Below are 22187 nucleotides of genomic sequence, written 5' to 3'. Positions count from 1 at the left end.
AAAATAATGACAAATGGATGAAAACACTGCATTTAAAAAGATAAATAAACACTACATTAGTATACAGTGAAACAAGCATATAATGATTGCGAAAACAATGCAAAACAAACAGGAAAAAAAAACGTGAATAAAAAGGATGATTTAAATATGAAGAGAAAAATAACAGTGTAAATGACTAAACAAAGATGTCATGAATGATTTATGAACTCCCTTCTTAGCTTTTTTATAAACAAACATAACACAAATTCTCACACACTCACACCATGTTTTAACCATAAAAAAAAAGTGCAAAATGTTTGCGAAGAATTAAACCTAATTTTACGGTATTTAAAACTTGTTCCTATTTTTCAGATTATAGGAACAAGGTTAGGCGTTTAGCATACCTCCCAACCAGCTTGAACCAATGGAAGCGGTCATAGAATGGGTCACTGCCGGTCAAAGCACCTTCCCCATCCTCACCCGGATTGGATGAGGCCATCTCGCCCGCACGGTCGTACATCTCGCGCATCTGGTCCAGCCTCTGCCTGTAAGAACATGACAAGTCAAGTCACATTTTTGATCTCACGTCGCAAAATCAAATAAATCAACAATGTTATAATTCATTTCGAATGTCATGTTGGAATATGGCCATGTGACTGGCCACATGGGTAGCAGACTTCTGAGTTGCTAGAATGACAGAACTCATTGTTTCCAGTGAATGTTTTTCCATTCAAACACAAGGAACCATGCAAATGTTGTGTCATAAATGTCACACTGAGAAACAATTACAGTTGATAAATAGCAGTTTAAACACCATTTAATATAAAACAAATAAACAAGTTGAACATTTTAAATAGAGCTTTGGGATTTCTAAATGGATTGTTCCAAATAATAACTGCACAAGAAATAAGCGCAAATCTCTGTAGACCACAGGGGGGTTGGCAGCGCGAGGCTTACTTGAGCTTCTCCAGGGACCAATAGTGAGTGGCTCCGTTCTTCAAGTCCTGAACCTCCACAGCCACCACCGTTCGTGGGAAAGGCCTTGGGTCACGTTCTTTCTCTGGTTCTGGAGGCAGCAGCTCCGGGGGCAGCGGAGAGTAGAGGGTGTCTGTGAGTAAGACAAACTGGAACTGGACCTACAAACAGATCATGTAAATGAGACATAAGGACATAAACATGGATGAATAATGTGAGCTGATGACTGAAAGATTGTAGGTTCAGACATTTTTGGAAACTGAAGTACGTAACAAAGCTGAATACAGCAGAAGATTTCCACACGCTGATTAATGAATTAAAATTTGCCACTGAAGCTATAAATATAAAGTAAGAGCGCATGATAAATCAGAAGAGAAATGTTTCATCTCAAGGCTCCACAGCAGGGGTCTTCACGAGGTTATACACATATGGCATAAACAAGTAAAAGTGAAGCAAGTGACAGAAAAAGAACTGATGAAACGGTTTGTGTGCTTTTTGACATTAATGAGACAACCATTGAAAGCTGACACATGGGTAATGAATAAAGCAACAGGGATCTGTCTGAGAATATGTAAATACAGAACCTACTTGTAAACAGCCATCACAAAGAAAAACCCAGTTATACACTGTTTTACATCATGTTGTGGCAGTAAAAAACCTGACCTGTCGGTTTTAGAGGTCATTCAGACAGGAAGCATTCTTATTTTTTACTGTATATAAACATGCACTAAACTGTCCTTGTTGGCCTGTTTTTCAGTGATAACTGACAAATGTTTTCTGTACCTTCTTCTTGAGCTCCACACTAATGGCATTGGCTTCTTTGAGGTATACAGCATTTCCCCAAAGCTGGTCTCTGAGGGAGGTGAACTGGTGGTATCTCCACTTCCTGAAAGCCCACTGAGCCAGCTCATACTCATGCTGGGTCCAGGGCACTGCAACAATAGAGGAATAACTGTCAAACATGGCACGGCAGTGATATACTGTAGGTGGCTGTGATTTTGCCAGGCAGGATGTCCTTATTGTTCCTAGAACAATATTCAATCAAACAGACTATTGGCATAGAGAAAGGAGCAGGGGCTTATCAGCCTATTATTGATGTTCCTCTGATTGTTGGGGTTGGGTTGAGGTTTTGGATAGAGTTAGGACAGGAATGTGATTTAAACCATGTTGATTTAGGAACATGTTCTACTTGTACAGTGTCCCTATAGATTGCATATAAACCTCTTTTGAAAAAAAGGGTGCATTTCATGCCATTGGGTAGCTTAAAGAATTAGTTCACTTCCAGAATAAAAATGTCCTGATAATTTACTCACCCCATGTCATCAAAGATGTTCATGTCTTTCTTTCTTCAGTTGAAAGAAATGAAGGTTTTTGAGGAAAACATTGCAGGATTTTTCTCCATATAGTGGACTTCAATGGTGGCAAACGGGTTAAAAGTCCAAGTTGCAGTTTCAGTGCAGTCTCAAATGGGTCTACACAATCCCATTCGAAGAATAAGAGACTTATCTAGCAAAACGATTGGTCATTTTCTAAAAAAAAAAAAAAAAAAAGAAGAAAAAAAAAAACCCACTAATACTCATCTTGCACTAGCTCGGCTTCACTCATTATGTAGTTACAATCGAAAGGTCAAAAGTGACAAAGGCAGAAATACCGACCCACTGTTTACAAAGCAAACGTGTAAAGAAAGTCAAATGACTGTCGGATGATGTTGAATTTGGAGGAGAAAATTAAGATGGCGTTTAACTCCCTACCCTACGTTTTTGAACCGAATTACACAGATGAAGGAATAACCGTGCGTGACCCTTCCAACATGATTATGTAATGTGTGAATTTACTGATGCGCATCATAGATCTAGTGCAAGATGAGCATTTATGGTTAAAAAGTAAACTTTTTTTTTTTTTTTTTTAAGAAAATGACTGATCGTTTCACTAGGTAAGACTCTTTGTCCTCAGCTGGGAGCTTTTTGAAGCTGCATTGAAACTGCAATTTGGATGTTCAACCTGTTGATCCCCATTAAAGTCCATTATATGAAGAATGCTGGAATATTTTCCTCAAAAACCTTAATTTTTTTTCGACCGAAGAAAGAAAAACATGAACATCTTGCATGACATGGGGGGGTGAGTAAATTATCAGGAAATTTTTATTCTTGAAGTGAACTAATCCTCTAACACCCATAAATATTACCTTCATCCTCTTCCTCTTCTTCTTCCTCTTCATCTGGGGTCTCTGCAGCCAACGAGCGAGTCTCCACCTGTTTCTGCAGCTCTTGCAGTTTACTCTCATATACCTTTGAGAAGGTTTGATGAAGAGAGACATGACATGATCGTATCAGCACGACAAACACTTACTGAACCTTAGAGATAAAGCTTCAAAAGGATGGTACACTGCAGCTTAAGCAACTGTTTGCCATTTAGCTAGTTCATGGCACCGGAATAATTACACTTCTTAAAATACTTTTTAATGACATAGACTGAAGTAAAAGTAAACAGCACTAATTTTGCACACAGAAATAGGGTTGCTAGGGCATTGTGACGTGGTTCAGGTAACAAAAAGCTCACGTCCAAGTCTCATTTCCATATATGCTTCAAATCCATCCTTCCAGTGAAATACTTTAGATTTGAACAAACCCATAACTTAAAAATACGTGACCCTGGACCACAAAACCAGTCGTAAGTAGCAGGGTATATTTGTAGCAATAGCCAAAAAATACAATTATTGATTTTTTTCTTTTATGCCAAAAATCATTAGGATAGTAAAGATCATATTCCATGAAGATATTTTGTAAACTTCCTACTGTAAATATATCAAAACTTAATTTTTGATTAGTAATATTGTTTGGACAATTTTAAAGGCGATTTTCTCAAAATAATCATCCTCAGATTCTAGATTTTCAAATAATTGTATCTTGACCAAATATTGTTCTATCCTAACAAGCCATACATCAATGGAAAGTTCATTTATTCATCTTTTAGATGATGCATAAATCTCAATTTAAAAAAACCCTGACCCTTATGACTGGTTTTATTGCCCAGGGTCACATATGTGATTGGAATAGTGAAAACATAAAAAAAAAAAAAAAAAAAAAAAAAACACTTTTAGTTTTGATGTTCTACTATGTGGGAACACTTTTTTTTTTTTTAAGATAACATCCGAGACATGAAACCTTCCTGCACCCTTCCAGCAGTTTTGAAAATGGTAAAATCAAGGTATGTTCTCTACTGCCGCATAGAAAGATTTTCCATGGTGCCAAGCTGTCTAGACATTTCACTACCAAAATGCATCTGACATTTATAATACATTTAAATAGTAATGAAAAGATTTCAGGTAGAACAGACTGTGTGCCGCAAAGAGAGGTATTCCGTATGCGGTTTCACTAAAAATGTGGTTATGTAACATTTTCCTGACATTTAAACAGATTTTGTTATCCCACATAGTTTTATAACAAATGAAAATGTTCTGTCTGTAAACTCAATGTCAAAGCAGCTGTAAATCTACTTACACTAGATGGATAATATAACTGCTCTGGGTTTTAAGTCAAACTCATTTCATATTTAACTGGCTAACTGCTGTCATACCTCCTAAAAGCTGTAATATGCTAAAAGATCATGATAAATCTACAACATTTAATACTTTATTTCTTTAAACGTGACCCTGGACCACAAAACCAGTCATAAGGGTCAATGTTTTGACAGTGAGATTTGTACATTAATGTAAAACATATTTATTTAGTATTTAGCTGAAAATTTGTAATTTGAGGGTGCAAAAAAAAAAAATCAAAGTACTTAGCAATGCATATAGAATTACGTTTTTATATATTTACGGTAGGAAATTTACAAAATACCTTCATGGAACCTGATCTTCCAAAAAGAAAAGAGAGAAATAAACCATTTTGACCCATACAATGTATTTTTGGGTATTGCTACAAATAAACCAGTGCTACTTACGACTGGTTTTGCGGTCCAGGGTCACAAATGTGATTGCTATTCAACATTTGCATAGATAAAGACATTTAGCTCAGTGTCAACACTCAATACATTTCAAACTTGTCCACTTTATTTCAGTCATTGTTTGAAATTGATATATTCAGCACAGTTCGATGTAATAGCAATATTAGTAAACCATCAACACATCTTTGAGCATCATACGAGATCATACGTTGCACAAAAATGCCCCCCAAAACAACACATTATAATACAGGGCCTTGTGGAGGCACTTGATATCCCCATTGCATATAGATAAAACACTGAACAGACAAGTGACATACCTATAAAAAGGGTAAAAATACATTGTCCGTTTGACTACACATTTCCTTAGCTCCTCTCGTGGTAGTTAAGAGTAGCTGACAGCACCGTGCATTAATGTTAGCATAACATTCTTTATTGGAGCAGAGAAATGGCATGTCTAGATAGCAGTTCAACAGAAAGATTATCGAGGAGTGACTTATAGTTTAATTTCTGTGCAGCACCAAAAGGTGAAATGTGTAATTTCTACTGCACTAAACAGATTTGTCAGTGGACAGAAATACAGCGAGCTCCGCCCCCAAACTGATATAACTGGTTGAGCCAAAATAAAAATTAAACATTTCACCTTTTAACTACAGTCCTGCTTTAGTTTTTGAAGGGAAAGCAACTGTGTTTTATGCAAATATGCATTACTATACCAAAACTCAAGAGTTTCAATAGAAACAAGGCAGTATTTCTGGCAACAAAAGCTGTCAAGTTCTTCATTCATATGGAGCAATGCATGGACTTTTGACCTAGTTGGCTAACACTTGGCTCTGGGCAGAGGAGATGACATGAAGAGGATTTCAGAACATGTGCTTTGGTAATACGCAGCTGGTAATGGGTCACACTTGGGCGCTGAGGCACACCAGTGCATAATTAAATCAAGGCTTAAGCAGGGAAATCACAGTGGCTTAAGTATAAGGACATACAACTACATTAACGTGAACATAATTAATGAGTTAAAAACAGTGGTAAATTTAATCAAGTGCTCAGTGGCATTACATATACGTGAGACTAAACGGAAAAAAACAAAACGCAGTGCAGCATTTACCTCTCCAGCAAACTTAATTTGGCTTTTAAGAGTATTCCTTCTCTAAAAACATGCCTTGGAAGCCATGGGAACAACCCTGCTAGAGATCTTTTTCATGAGACGTCTCTAGTGCTTTTTGTGGGCTTGCTTGCCACACAGCAGACACCCGAAAATAAATGCGATTCTAATCATGTTAAGATTGAGGAGAACAGCAGAGTGTTCTAGAACACTGACTCCATCCCGTGGGAACAGGCTGTCCCCCTATTGAGGATCAGACAGTTTAGAGGAACAATAGATGCAAAGCAAGCTCTGAAGCCGTTCTTTTACCACGTTTCACAAAAAACATTGCCTCTTTGGATATGGTTGTTTAGTGCAGAGTGGTTTGTACTTAGAATAAGGCAGAACAAAACTTTATAAAAAACAAAGAGGTCATTATTTTGATGAAAATTTATAGGTGGTGTCTTTATCTTTTACATAAAAATCAGTCTGTTTTCTTCATATGTTGCTATTATTTCGTTTCGGTGCCAAGCACGAGATAAATGCAATGTTAATGACACATTAGTTAGTCAATAAGGCACTTAAAAACTTTAAAAGCACTCCTTCATAATCTTTTCCTCATCAAAAAGGCCTTTGCTGCCACCAGTCATATTCAAACAACGTAAAGGGGGATACCAACCCAAGGACCCAAAACTCATGAAATCAAACAATTTGCATAAAATGTAACAGTAAAAATGTCATTTGCATTCAGTTTAGAAACATTCAAGAGGATAAAAGGTTGGCTATTAACCTTCCAGCATTTGCTAAACATATCACCCATGCATCTTGAATGCACAAACATGACTGAATTGTAAATTCAAAAACTTAAAATTCAAGTAATGGTTCAAGGTTCTCAATGGACAGTATGAAATGTTGCAGTGTAGTGGTTATGTGTTCAACTTGTAGATCGCTTTAGACCATCAAGACCAGCAGCAAAACAAAAGTAAACTGAGGCAAATCAGTGTAAAGTACTTCTCAATTCCATAATGGCACACTAAAAAAAAAGTTAATACTACAGTCAAGAACTAAAGGGTGTCTCTCTCTAAACTCATAGTTCCCAATCCTAAAAAAAACAAAAACACTGTTCTGAGATCTTGTTGTGGCTTGGACACCTTTAACCAGCACACTTATTGCTAGATTTTTAACCCATATGCTGACTAACATGGATGGGGGATAAAATTGTTGCAAGGTGCTCATGTGGTATTTTCCAATTGAATCAGAAATGACAACAAGAACATTCAATTGTTGACTTGATGAGGACAAGCTGTCCAATGCTGTGATGAGTCTGTGATGTGTGATTTGTAGCGTCAACTAGTTCTGTACACGAACCTATGCCCAAAGTCACACTGTGGTTTCTCGACTCCCCTTCAAATTGGGGGCAGACATTTGCCTACGCATACGGGGTGGCGTGTAAAAATTGTTGTGGTGGCTCGGCTGCTGATTGGGTGGGTACTGCTGGTAGTTGTTGCTGGCATCCGTATTGTAATGACAGAACTGTGGATACTGTTGTTGTGGATAATGGTGCTGGTTTTGGTTGTAGCGTGGCTGGTAAAACGCCTGTTGGGGGTGAGGGGGCTTCCTGTTCCCAGAGTTGAGGGACTCCGTAGAGTCCGAGGCACGCTGGCTGCTGTTGAAGGAGTTACTACGACCTCGTTCATGGAGTTTCTGGCTTTGATTGTGTCTATGGCTTAAGCCCTGTTCTAAATCCTTGCTTCTATGTTGACCCGTGGGACTGGGAAGAGTAGGGTACGTGTGGATGATGGGCACTGCTTGTTCTCTAGGCTCTTCAGTTTCCCCTTTGCAGTCTTCCTCTTCCTGGACTGCTTCTTTGGGAACTTTCAACTCGATCACCTGTTCGTCTGTGATTATTATATGAGTGCCAGGCGTCCAAGAGTTGCGATGTTTGGGGTTGCTCTTGAAGGGGAAGCGTAGCTTGCGGTCTTCAGGCGGGATGAATCGGTGAGGTCCGTTTTGCCTCCGGAGCTGCTTGGAAATCTCCTGTTGCTGGAGGTTCTTGAGGCGTACCTGCTCTTGTCGCATCCAGCGCATTCGCCCACGTCGAAACGAAGAATCATCATCCATCATCTTAGATGCCGACTCGTCTGGCTGTTCGGTGTTGGGTTTCTCCTCAGGAGCTTTACCCTCACTTGAACTCCGGGCTCTCATTGGTGCACTACGTGCGTTTTTGTCTTGGGACTCGTTGGAGATTAGCGGAATCACTTGCTCCATCTTCAACATCTTATTCCGCAGAGCTCTAATCTCTTCGTCCTTCATGTTGTTTTGCTTTTTCACCTCTTGCAGGATGTCTTCCAGTTTGTCAATGTGCACCTTTAGGTCATCCATGTCTGTTATACCTCGCCCGTTGGTTATAACATCTTCGATTCGCTCGTCTCCGACGCCTACAGTGTCCCAGACATCTCGAGCCACCGCTCTCCAAGAATCACGTTCGTTTGGGTCTTTCTTGTTGTAGGTGGCACAAAGCTCTTTCATTTTCACTATAGCCAGAGCCTCGATCTCTTGACGGGTGTGACGGAAATCGTTCAGAGCCACCTCGTAGCAAATTTCTTTGACTGCTTGAATCTTCAGATCTGAGATAGTCACCCATTTGGAGTCTTTTGTAAGGCGACGACGCTGAGGGATCTGGTACATTTTGACAGGCTCCCGTCTTTTACCGCTGCTGGGTAAGCCACACTTTTTGACTATGGTTTGGAGCTTGCTGGGAGGAAGTTTCTCCCGAAGCGAAGTGATGAGTCTCCAGCTCTCCTCGCACGACCTCTTATCAGAGTCGTCGCCACTATCAGAGTCTCCATCCTTGAGAGAACAAAACAGGAAACAAACCAAAGAGTGCGAAAAACAAAATGGGAAAATTAAAATGGGATATCGAAATCAAAAGGAATGTCTTCTGTAAAGAATGGACAGTGGTGTGATATGCAAAATGGGAATGGCTGAATGAGAAGATGCTTTGCTATAATGAGATTATAATGAAAGTAGAAGCATTGCTGCTGGTTGTGTATGATAAACGTTAAGTTTTCATTTATGTGTACATTTCTTAAGTATTTGTTTGTGACTATACACATAGATACATTATATTACATAAGTGAAACTTTCTAGAGATTTCTAAATCTTCGAGAAAACAATACAACATTTAAGCACAGAAAAATGTACAAATGGATTCATTAAGCTGAGAAAAAAAAAAAAAAAAAAAAAAAAGTCAAGCTACTTGACAATTTCTAATATTTTGTGACTGTAAGTTGACTACAGATATAAAAAATATGTGACCCAGGACCACAAAACCAGGGTAATTTTTTTGAAATTGAGATTTATACATTATCTGAAAGCTGAATAAATAATAAATATATTTGGCTGAGATGCAGCTATGTGAAAATCTGGAATCTGAGGTTGCAAAAAAAAAAATAAATAAAATAAATAAATAAATTTAAATATTGAGAAAATCACCTTTAAAGTTGTCCAAATTAAGTTCTTAGCAATAGATATTACTCATCAAAAATTACGTTTTGATATATTTACACTAGTAAATTTACAAAATATCCTAATGGAACATGATCTTTACTTAATATCCTAATGATTTTTCACATAAAAGAAGAAAGATAATTCTGATTCATACACAATATTTTTGGCTATTGCTACAAACATACCCGTGCTACTTAAGACTTAAGGTTTTGTGGTCCAGGGTCACATATGTACTTGCAGATGCATTTGATAATACTCAAGCTTTCTGTCATTTTTTTAGATTTACAGTTCAAATCACTGTTATTCCCAAGTTGCATATCACTATAAAAAGTAAATGCAAGGCATGACTTTCATGATTATGAGAAAAATGTCAACAAAAAGGGGATAGATGTTGCTCGATCTGCCGTTTTTGTTGTTGCGCTGGTTTCTTTCTTTTTTTGTCAAGTTTAAATTCATGACATCCTCTTCAATTAGTGCTCTTGAAAGTTGCACCCCAAACATGCTTCAGTGGCATGCAGCAAAGCCTGAAGAGTTTTGCTTCATTCCCTCAAATGAAGTCCTTGATAGAGAAGATTTGGTTTTAGAAGTTTTTCTAGCTCTAGCAGTGGGTTAGACTCTTGCGTGTTTATTACAGGTCAGTATAGAGAAGAAAAAAGAGAAAGGACAGGCTTGGAGGAGGTTAAAAGCATCGATTTCATCCACTACAGTTAAGAGGTTAGTTGAGAGAAAATGCAGTTTCTCATTTTCCAGGTCAAGTAAAACAAGGACAATACAAAAATCACAGTCAAATAACAGGAGACAGCTGGCGACCGTGTAATCGCGGTTGTGCAGTGTATGATATCTGTGTCGTTCTGTGTATGAGATTATGTGAATGAGACCATCGGAGCATTGGAGAGCTTGTCATCATTGATTAAAACCCCCAGCATGGATAGCTGTGTTATAGCATGCCCTCTGTGCCTGGCCAGACACAGATGTGTAGAACTCAAGGCTACAGACGTCAATGAGAAACCACATTGTCACTAGCCTTCATCAACTACAGCAGAAATCTTGGGTTATGGCAACAATGCATTGGAAATATCAGCAATTGCATTGAGAAAACCAACAAACTCAGACGAAACGAAATCTATTTGGGTAAATCAAACGCTGACTCAAGCTTCACCAGCTTAACACTGCTCAGCAACAAATACTAAATGAGGTACTAAGTACCCTGTAAATTAATCTGTTAAACATGCTACAAAAAACAAACCATGCAAAAGCAGCATACAGAATAAACCAAAGAAAAGATCTCCAATTTAATTTAAAGACCCCATGAAAAATGGTGACGGGAATAGACTGATGTCAAAAATGTGATTTCTGTAACAGTAAATTAATTTAAATAAATATTGGCAAAGGCCAATTTCTACTATGTGAGAAGATATTAAAAATAAGTGTTATGAAGACAAAATGTTTTTAAAATTAAAAAATTGGTTTAAACTGGCTGAAAAACCTTATTGCAATATAAAATATATATAACATTTTTACTTTATATCAAATTAAGATGACGGCGGATCTTCTTAGACCACAAAACCAATTATCAATTTTATTCATTTATTCAAACGCTGAATAAATACACTTTCCATTAATGCATGGTTTGTTAGGATAGGACAATATTTGTCCGAGATACAACTATTTTGAAAATCTGGAATCTGAGGGTGCAAAAAAGTCAAAATATTGAGAAAATCGCCTTTAAAGTTGTCCAAATGAAGTTCTTAGCAATGCTAAGAATTTTTACTAATCAAAAATTAAGTTTTGATAAATTTACGGTAGAAAATGTACAATATATCGTGGAACATGATCTTTACATAATAACCTAATGATTTTTGGCATAAAAGAAAAATTGATCATTTTGACCCATACAATGTATTGTTGGTTATTGCTACAAATATACTTGTGCTACTTATGACTGGTTTTGTGGTCCAGGGTCACAAATATTACACAAAAATATCTAACCCTTAAGAGTGACATTTCATTTAATTAAATTGAATAAATGACAGCTCTAAAACATTGTAGCGTCAAATTTATTTTCATTCAGAAATAAAAATAAAAAGCTCCCATTTCGATTTCATGGAGTCTTTAACTGGTACATGGCAAACCAATGCCTTACACAACACTGGAATTCATAAAACACTGATTACTAATTAAAAGCCGAATTTGTATTTTTCTGCTGATGCTGTTTTGCAAAGTTACATTTCAAATCTATGAGAGAGAAGTGAAAATTTGAATAAGTAGTTCTCGCTAATTCTTGCTGTATCAAACTGAATATGTAAATCAGTCCATATCAGCAATGGGCCATCTGCTATCTCAATCCAGACAGAGTGGATTCAGTTACCATGCAAAGAGGTTCAGCCATGCACTGGGAGAAGTGTTTCTCTCTCACACACATACAGACACACAAAAGTCTCAAGTTGTCAGAGCTAAGAGTGCAGAATTAGTGCTGGTTGGACTTCAGCAGAGCAAGTAGAAAAACTAGGAGCCCGTTTTACTCGGTTCATCAAATGGCACATCTCTCCCCTCAGTCTAATTTTGAAGGACAATTAAGGTCTAACTGAAACGAAAGAACAGGTCCTCTGATAAACAACAAAAGAAACAAGAATTATCAAAGAGATTCAGCCTTACCAGTCTCTGTTGCTCAAGCAGCTGGTCCGCTTCTTCCTTCTCTTTTTTGTACAGGATCTCCATTTCTGTAAGCCTGATATAATACAGTACGAGACCACTGCATCAGAAAGCTGTTCTTTCTTATGCTTACTGCATTTCCTTTCCGCAACATAATCCTAAAAAATCCTTCTTACAATAATCCAATTCATATGTGCTCACATTCCATAGCAAGAGCTTAAAGTTCACAAAATGTAGATTTTGTCTTCTGTAGCTGTCGGGTGCCCCGGCTTCGGTTGGCTATCCAACCCTAAACTATGTATTAGCCGGAATCCACACTTCCCTTGAAAGAATTTTGCGAGTTTGAATACAAGTTAAACTCTATCGACAGCACATGTATATATAGGCATTGCATCAGTTACTACAGAAAATAACCGATTCAACTGTATTTTAAAGAGAAATTATATTTTACAGTAAGGCCTGTGCTAAGACAATGAATGTTCAAATGCAGTTTCCATATCCATGTACACTACCAGTCAAAAGTTTTTGAACTGTAAGATTTTTTATGTTTTTTAAAGAAGTCTCTACTGCTCACCAAGCCTACAAATATTTGATTCAAAGTACAGTAAAAACAGTAAAATTTTGAATTGAATATTTTTCTATTTAAAATATTTTTGCTTTCTATTTGACTACACTTTAAAATGTAACATATTTCTGTGATTTCAAAGCTGAATTTTTAGCATCATTACTCCAGTCACAAAGCTTTTGAATGGTATAATGTATAATGTTACAAAAACTTTTTATTTCAGATATAGCTTTTTATTTCTGACCTTCAGATCTTTTTATTCAAAGAATCCTAAAAAAAAAAAAAAAAAGTACTTATTGATAAAAATAAAAAAATGTTTCTTGAACAGCAAATCAGCATATTATAATGATTTCTGAAGGATCATATGACACTGAAGACAGGAGTAATAATTCTGAAAATTTAGCTTTGATCACAGGAATAAATTACATTTTAAAATACAAATATAGAGCAGTTATTTTAAATAGTAAAAATATTTCAAAATTGTACTGTTTTTGCTGTATTTTCGAATCAAATAAATGCAAGTTTGGTGAGCAGTAGAGCATTCTTCAAAAAAAAAAAAAAAAAACATTAAAAATCTTTTGACTGGTTAGCGTATGTGTATGTAACCAGAAACTACTGTGGACGTTTACTTGCTAAACTGGTGTATTTTTATTGTCAGTGCCTGAGGGATGAGTCAAAATGATCTACTTCTTGTACTGAACCTGAGGCTGTCGTTTAACAAAATATGATGATTATGAGGTCTTTCATACCTCTTCTCCATCTCTTGCTTCATGTCGATACCCTGTTTCTCAAGCAGTTCTCTTTGGGCGAAGGTCCAGTCCACTGGCTCTACGGGGGTCTCCGCTGACGGGGTCTTCTCACGCTCAGCGCGAGCCTGCTCAGGGTGGTTAAACCGGAACACGTGGTTCTTTCCCATGATAATGCGGTTACCTGAGGAACGAGAAGGTTTGTACACATTGGAACAGTGGCCTATAAACACAAATTTTGCACATGTATTATCAAAAACAAACGTGCAAGTCTTGTGGTCTCAGAGTCTACTTACCATTTTTCTATGTTGAAAAACTCTGATCGTATTTTCTCCTTAAACTTCAAAAATAATTTCAAAATCATCCTACATCGCTGCAAAAGTACCGACCCAGTCTTTGCAAAGTGAACATGCAAAGAAAATCAAACACCCTTAACAAAAAAGATAAAACAGCGATATAGGACGATTTTGAAGTTGAGGGAGAACATGAGATGGGAGTTTTTCGACATACCCTAGCATTTTGAAACTCGGGGCACCTTATCAGTCCATTATATGGAGAAAAATCCTGAAATGTTTTCCTCAAAAAACAATTTCTTTACGACTGAAGAAAGAAAGACATGAACATCTTGGATGACAAGGGGGTAAGTACATTATCTGTAAATTGTTGCTCTGGAAGTGGACTTCTCCTTTAAGGCATTATCATAATCTGACCAGAACTGAATGTGCAACGTGTCAGTGAGTCACCTGAGCGCAGTTGGACTGCAGAATTCACACGTTTTCCATTCACGTATGTTTCAGATCCCTCACATGGCTCCAACGTGACAATCACTGTAGAGACAAAAGACAATTCACTACCTCCAGCAACAAAGCCTAATATCAGATGTTCAAGTAAAAGCGTAAAGAACAAAGATAATCTTTAACAGGAAAATTCATTCATTTGCAGTTTGCTGATTATGCCTGATTTAAAAACGTTTAACAGCTGACAGATGAACTGAACAGTTAAATGGATCTAAAGATGTAAGTGAGCTCTAACCATCTCCGTTGGCATTCCTCTCGCTGCGGAAGATACAGTGCTCTTCTTTGATGTGCGCTCCGCTCAGAACGATATCCTGTCTTCTTTCTGCATCTGCCTGGCCCACCCTGTCAAAACAAAGACATTTATTTTAATTAACGCAGGGATACTCTGACATTCACATTACAAAACCGTAACCAAACATAATGCAACAAGCTTTCAGCAACAAGCTATTTATCTCACAACTGATGTGACAATTATAGACAATTAAAACATATTTTATGTTTAATGAACAATATGAGGAGCAGAAGTTTGAAGCATGTATACATATAAATTTTGCTCATTGCATATCCTGCCCATAATAAGTAGTCTAAATTGGAGAAGTGGAAAAAATCTTAACATCAAAGCAGTAAACAACATCATGTCCTTTGTAAGATCCTTGACTGGTTGGATAGGTAGCAATCATAAAATGCCTAAGTGCAACATACAGAGAGCTAAGAAACTTCTGACAGCTCTGGAAGTGATTTTATACCTTGTTATTCCATCTTTGATATAATAAAGCAGACACTCTGACATCAAAGGATCCTCGTTCAGGTTCACCAGGTGTGGAGTCTGTAGGGAAACAGGGTCAATGAAAATGTTAGACAAGTCAGACAAAAGTGACTAATGTCACTACAGCTACAGTGACATTCACAGGCCGATTAAAAATGAAATAATGAGGTTAAAGGGCTAGTTCACCTAAAAATTTAAATTCTGTCATTAATTCCAAACCCGTAAGACCTTTGTCCATCTTTGAAACACAAATTAAGATATTTTTGATGAAAACCGAGAGCTTTCTGACCTTGTACAAACGGCACGGTACTGGCATGAACGCGCATTAAAGACTGACACGGAAGAAAAGAAATTACTGAATAAAGTCAATATTTTAGTTTTCTTCGCACATGAGAAGTATTCTCATATCTTCATAAAATTAAGGTTAAACTACTGATCTCACATGGACTATTTTAACAATGTCCTTACAACCTTTCTGGGCCTTGAACATGGTAGTACTGTTGCAGTCTATGCAGCTCTGAGACTTCATTAGAAAATATCTTAATTTGTGTTCTGAATATGAATGAAGGTCTTACGGGTTTGGAACAACATGAGGGTGAGTAATTCATGATAGAATTAAAATTTTTGGGTGAACTATCCCTTTAAATGCCATTTCAATGATTTATAATAACTCACAGAAAGCCATAAAGTGGCTTCTTTAAAGGCTTATAATGCACTACATTTGCCTCTATCAACTAAATAACTAAAACTACTGTACGTCACAATCAATTACTACACCACCAACCTTTTTGGGTGAAAACACCCCATTAAAGTCTGTATAGACTTCACAGGGCCTTTCAACGTAATGCTATTTGACAGTTAAAATGACAGAGAGATGTCAAGAGAAAAAAAGGAGAGAAATCAAAGGAAAGCATGAGTAAGTAGGCAAATAAAAATTATTAAATGACAGGGAGGAGAGGCCTTGTTCTAGAGTCAAGCTAACTGTGTTGATGCGTTCAGGGCAGAACACTAAACAGACATAATGCAATTATGGTAAATGTACTTTCTGGCACACAAGGACCTTGTTTTGCAAGCAAAAACATTAGTCCCTGATGTTTTCAGCTACTCTGCAGTTTTAAATAGAAGTATATTAACAAAACATAATTCTTTATATGTGACCCTGGACCACAAAACCAGTCATAAGGGTAAATTTTTTAAAATTAAGTTTTATACATCATTTGAAAGTTGAATAAATAAGCTTTCCATTGCTGTATGTTTGTTACGATAAGACAATATTTGGCCGAGATGCAACTATTTGAGAATCTGAGGGTGCAAAAAAAAAAAAAAAAAAAAATCAAAATATTGAGAAAATCACCTTTGAAGTAGTCCAAATGAAGTCCTTAGCAATGCATATTACTAATCAAAAATTAAGTTTTGATACATTTAAGGTAGAAAATGTACAAAATGTCTTCATGAAACATGATCTTTACTTAATATCCTAATGATTTTTGGCCTAAAAGAAAAATCGATAATTTTGACCCATACAATGTACTGTATTGCTGGCTATTGCTACAATAATAATAATAATAATAATAATAATAATAATAATAATAATAATAATACAATACATTTCATTTATAAAGCACTTTACATTTTAAAGAAAATCTCAAAGTGCTACAGAAAATGCAATAAACAACAAAATATCAAATTAAACAAACAATTAAACATTAAAAACTTTTTTAAAAAGAAATGTTTTTAAACCCCTTTTAAAAACATCAGTTTTTAAGATATACCCGTGCTACTTACGACTGGTTTTGTGGTCCAGGGTCACATACAGTATATACTTTATTATATGTTTTTTTTTTTTTTTTTTTGTTTTTTTACCCAACATTAAAATACAAAAATACAAATCTGTTGTAAAAGGTGTCTTTACATGTTGACATATAAACATCCAGTTGGACATTAAATCAGTAACAGCTCTGATGGGTTTAACTAATAATTCCAAAAGGCAAAAACCATTCGCTTTTGAATCTGTCAAAATCGGTCACAATGCACGCTGGTGCAGGAAACACTATAATGCACCTATGGTGATGTACATTAATCTGTACATAAATTTAATTAAGAGTGATGTGTGAAAATATTAACTATTTAGTAATACACAACTATGGCTTGCTACATGAGTAAAAAAAAAAAATGTAAATTCTACAAACCTGATTAGAAGAATAAACACTAAAGTCCTCAATAGATAGTGACGTTGGTCTATCGGGACCAAACTAATAGGATTCCATCGCAAGAGGCGAGCAAAACAAAAGATAAAAGAAAAAAAAGGAATGGAAGAAGAATGATAGATGATGAAATACGAAGAAAGAAAGGCCCAGACGTGAGAAGGAGGTGACTGGTGCAGACAGGAATGGTGATTAATGATAATGAGGAGTTTACACGTGTTGTACCTTTTTTGGAGAGAAGACGCCCAGGGTTCCCCCGTCCTCCCGTATGGCTACTCCCATCTCTGCCAGCAGTGCCTCTCTGAGAGGAGGGAAGGAAAACATCAGGCCCATGCTGAATGACATTACATTCAACACCTTTTTATGAGCAGTTAGCACTAAAGACATCTGGAAAATATTTCTGGAATATCTGAATGTATTGAGGTCAGTGTGGTATGTGCAATTTGACAGCTGCTTAAGTCTGGTACAGACTGGCACCAGCTGAGCACGCAGGCACATAGCAGACACTCCTCATGGGCAAGATGGGTATGGGCACAGAGACAATAGGAAGGGAGCCAGATGGCACCTAAGCCCTTACTGACCTCTCCATACGGATGGCCTCTGTTTTCCTCAACTTCTCCTCCCAGGTCTCATTCAGCTCGGCTATGATCTTCTCTGACTCCTGCAGGACAGCAGACAAAGACGGTCAGCAGATTTCAAAGGATAAATTAAAAATTTATGCTGTGAGGTATAAAACAAGGCCTGGAATGGTTAAAAATATAGATACAGATTATATACTTAATCTTTGCTAGTATTCATTAGTTTGGAATAATTAAGTTTATTTTATGTTTTTAAAAAAGAAGTCTCTTATGCTCACCAAGGTTATTTATTTGATCAAAAATACAGTAAAAAACAAGAATGGATGAATTTTCAACAGACAGTCTTCAGAATCACATAATCCTTCAGAAATCATTTCCAGTTTGCATTTCCACACACTTGCCATTGTGACTTGCCTGACCTGTGCACAATACTAAGAGGCTTATTCTGGTCTCAGCGTTGGAGCACATAACATTGCAGACATGGCAAGGTCATAAATTTCAGGTTCCTATAGCTAAAAGTGCAAAACCAGGCTATAAGTCAGTGTGCAATGGGACAAATGCCTGACGTGGGGTCAAGAGCAGTAAACAGTTAAATACTGGAAGCCCAACACTCATTTTTCTCTATTGTGTCTGGCCCTTATTGTCCTTGGCCAGGAGGAAGACCAGAACCATCTGGCCTGAGGGACAGGAAGCTCCCCCTAGATCCTTCCTAAAGGGTTAACACCCTTACCATCTGTTCATTTAGAAAGTAACACTGTGGCTTCTTTATAAACCTGTGTGCTGATCCTTCTGACACACACACAAATTTTTTTTCCCACATTTTATGTTGCTGCCTTATGTTAAACTGCTTTAAATTACTTTTTTTCCAACATAAACACAATACTTTCCATGCACTTCAAAAAGCACCTAAAGGACCCTCAGACTGTTAGAAACAAGATTCTCTGGTCTGATGAACATTTGAAGGAAACCAGACACTGCTCTTCGCCTGCAAAGTACAATCCCAAAAGTAAAGTGTGCTGGTAGCGTTTTTCAGTGGCAGGGACTGAGGGACTCGTCAGAGTAGAAGAAAAGATCAATGCACTAATATATTGAGCCTTAATAAAAACCCAGTCCAGGGCATTCAGAACCTCAGACTGGGCAGAAGGTTCACCACCTAACAGGGCAATGACCCAAAGCACACAGCAAGAGTGGCTTATAGACAACTCTGTGAATGTACTCGAGTGGTCCAGCCACAGCCTGGGCTTGAACCCAATCAAACATTTCTGGAGAAACCTGAAAATGTCTGCCAGACCCCATCCAAGCTGACAGAGCCTGAGAGGTGAAGAGGTAAGGCAGATAACTGCCAAATGCTGATGTGCAAATCTTGCTGCATTATACTCAAAAAGACTTGAGGCTGTAAAGGTGCTTCAGCTAAGTACTGAGTTAGAAGTATGAATACTTACGCAACATACTTATTTCAGCTTTTTATTTTTAATGTATGAAGTTGTGACAATTCTGTTTTTGCTTTGTCATTATGGTGCACTGAGTATGGATTGATGTGGGGAAAAAAGTTATTTAAAACTGTTTAACATAAGGCAGCAACAAAATGTGGAAAAAAAAAAAATGAAGGGGTACGAATACTTTCGCAAGGCACTGTAACTACAGAGGACTAGGAAAACTGGATTATCATTATATTAGATCTTTGTATACATATACACTACTGGCCAAAGTTTGAAATGAATAAGGGTAAGTTTACCCAAAAATTAGAATTCTGTCAGTAATTACTCACCTTCACGACGTTCCAAAACTGAAACAGTTTTATTCAGATATTTTTGATGAAATCCAAAAATTTTCTGACCCTGCATAGACGCAACAATATTACCACGTTCAAGGCCCAGAAAAGAAATAAGGACATCGTTAAAATAGTCTGTGTGACATCAGTGGTTCAACCATGTTATAAAGCAAAGACTGACAGGAAAGAGAATAAATCGTTGAATAAAATCTTTTTTTGTTTGTTTTCTTTGCACACAAACCGTATTCTCAAACAGTTTTACGGTAGACAAAATTACGGTAGACCCACTGATGTCACACGGACTGTTTTATCAGTGAAACCACCTTAAACGTGGTAGTTGCGTTACTGTCTATGCAGTTTCAGAAAGCTCTCAGATTTAAAAAATATCTTAATTTGTGTTCTGAAGATGAACGAAGGCAATTAATGACAGAACTGTCATTTTTTTGGTGAACTATTGGTGAAAATGTTTTTAAAAGAGGTCTCTTATTCTTACAAAGGCTCTATTTACATGAAAAAAAGGAGGAAAACCATAATATTGTGAAATATTAGCACAATACAAAATAGCTGGGTTTTTATTATTTTAATGTATTTAAAAAATTATTCATGTGATGGCAAAGCTACCTTTTTTAAGCATTAATTCAGCTGTATCACATCATCTTTCAAAAAAATCTCTCTAACATTTCACAATATTATGTATTTTATTAAAGAAACAGCCTTGGTGAGCATAAAATGGGTTGTATGCAGGGCAATCACTGACGACATGTAGTGACTGGTTTGCATGTGAATCACACAGGACAGACTTCGATCTGATTAGGTTATTGACTGAGGTCAAGGAAGCTCAGACATTTTATTATACATCCATATTTTAGGCTGATACAAAAGAACAGGTCTATTTCTGTCTGATTTCCTGCCGAACTGCGTCGGAGGTTGACGTCACTGGTGCGAGCCACTTGCCGTAACCATGGAAACTAATGCCTGGAAGCTCTAGCCACGTACACTTATTCTGTCTCTTTTCTCCTTTACTATCTCACACATTTACAGAGTCTCAGTGAATGGCATCAAGCCACTAGTGGGTGGAAAAGTAGGACTTAAAATATAAGTACTTAAACATTTTTAACATTTATATTAACATTTATCTTTTTAAAACTGTTATCAACAACTGAAATTTTGTTATTATGACAATGTCATAATGGTCATATGTGTTTACAGACAGCTGGTATGTCAGATATCATTTATTTAGACACAGCCTGTCGTAACGAAAGCCTAACAGCGCAGATGAAGTCCTTGAATTACCTCTCAGGTTACCATGGTGATCCAGAGTCGAGTATACATATGTATGAGAACATGCAAATCATTATGAGTAGAACATTTTGAATGTAAAAGGTCAGCAGGTGCCTGAAGCACCTCCATTATCTTACTTCACATTGTTAGCTAATTCATTTTGATTAATTCAAGAGGAAGCCTCTCTGTGACGCCAGGAAATGCTTATTCACTTAAGCCCTTGACTCGTCTTTTGTTTGTAAAATGCTTGTTTGTGTACCTTCAGCCTCTCGATGGCCTCTTCTCCGCCCGGCGTGGACATGATGCGCTCCTGGATGCTCGAGACGGACTGCAGCCCTGCCTGGCTGCACAGAGAGCCTGAGGACGGAGAGGCTGTCAGGCAGCCCATAGGTGCTGTGGAGAAATTGCCAGGCCGTTGGTTCTCTGAGGCAAGCAAGTATCTATGCTTATTGTTGTGTATATCTTTCAGGTCTGAGCCACAGAGGAGAGACAGACGACGCAAGGAGGAAGAAGCGAAAGTGGTGGAGACAGAAACGTGAGAGTGGACAGGAGACAGAAAGAAAGGAAGAAAAAGGACAAAGAGGAGGAAAGACCAATGTAAGACACACAGTTCACATCAAAGGATTACAACAAACACGCCAGTCAGACAGTCAGACAGTCAGATACAGTTTTCACCTCAGGTCGTTCTACAGAAATGCATTTCTATCCCCAGTGCTTTAAAAATCCTATTCATATTCAACTTCGGTGTCTTACTGTCATACATAAAACAACCTGTAAGTGTTTCAGGGAATGTATCTTGAATTTAGCTGTATTTTTTCTTGTTCCATTAACAATTCTTTAAAAGTAAACCTCACTAAATGTTGCAAATGAAAAACATGAATGGAACAAGACAAATACACTTAAATTCTAAATTTCTTCATTTATTTTTGACTTGTTGAAAATTATGTTTTATTTGAAAATTGACCCTAGACCACAAAACCAGTCATAAGGGTCAATTTTTGAAATGGAAATTTATGAAAGCTGAATAAATATAGTATAGTAGGGTTGGGCGATGTCGACCAATTTGGCATCGTACGATGTCTAATGTGAAACAAAGCGATGGACGATGGCATCGTTTAGCGGGGTTGGGGGGGGTCGCTCTCTAAACGTGGGGTATTAAAATTGCTTTTGAATGCGTTTTACTTTCGGTTTCGTTTTAACGATGGCGCTAAACTCGGCGGTGCTGAGCGTCCATTCTACAATACAAGACATTAATTTAACAAAGCAATTTGAAGGTGGAGGAGTTTTGAAAATTGTGTCCCCCGTGGAAATTACGCCCCTGCGTGAGTGAA

At 37.2% G+C, this 22187-nt stretch overlaps 1 protein-coding gene across 1 annotated transcript in view; it reads right to left on the bottom strand.

Moving 5' to 3' along the window:
• The window catches only part of kif1b (kinesin family member 1B), a 91302-nt gene that overhangs the window by 26700 nt on the left and 42415 nt on the right, over positions 1 to 22187 (bottom strand). Inside the window, 12 exon segments of the mRNA XM_051096076.1 lie at positions 384 to 524; positions 937 to 1115; positions 1738 to 1886; positions 3140 to 3242; positions 12152 to 12224; positions 13463 to 13643; positions 14203 to 14286; positions 14492 to 14598; positions 15003 to 15082; positions 17452 to 17527; positions 17808 to 17887; positions 21116 to 21327. Coding sequence (XP_050952033.1) covers positions 384 to 524; positions 937 to 1115; positions 1738 to 1886; positions 3140 to 3242; positions 12152 to 12224; positions 13463 to 13643; positions 14203 to 14286; positions 14492 to 14598; positions 15003 to 15082; positions 17452 to 17527; positions 17808 to 17887; positions 21116 to 21327 — 1465 coding nt within the window.

The sequence above is a fragment of the Labeo rohita genome, chromosome 23 (assembly GCF_022985175.1).
Source record: "Labeo rohita strain BAU-BD-2019 chromosome 23, IGBB_LRoh.1.0, whole genome shotgun sequence".
Lineage (NCBI taxonomy): Eukaryota > Metazoa > Chordata > Actinopteri > Cypriniformes > Cyprinidae > Labeo > Labeo rohita.
This window is presented reverse-complemented; position numbering and strand designations above follow the sequence as displayed.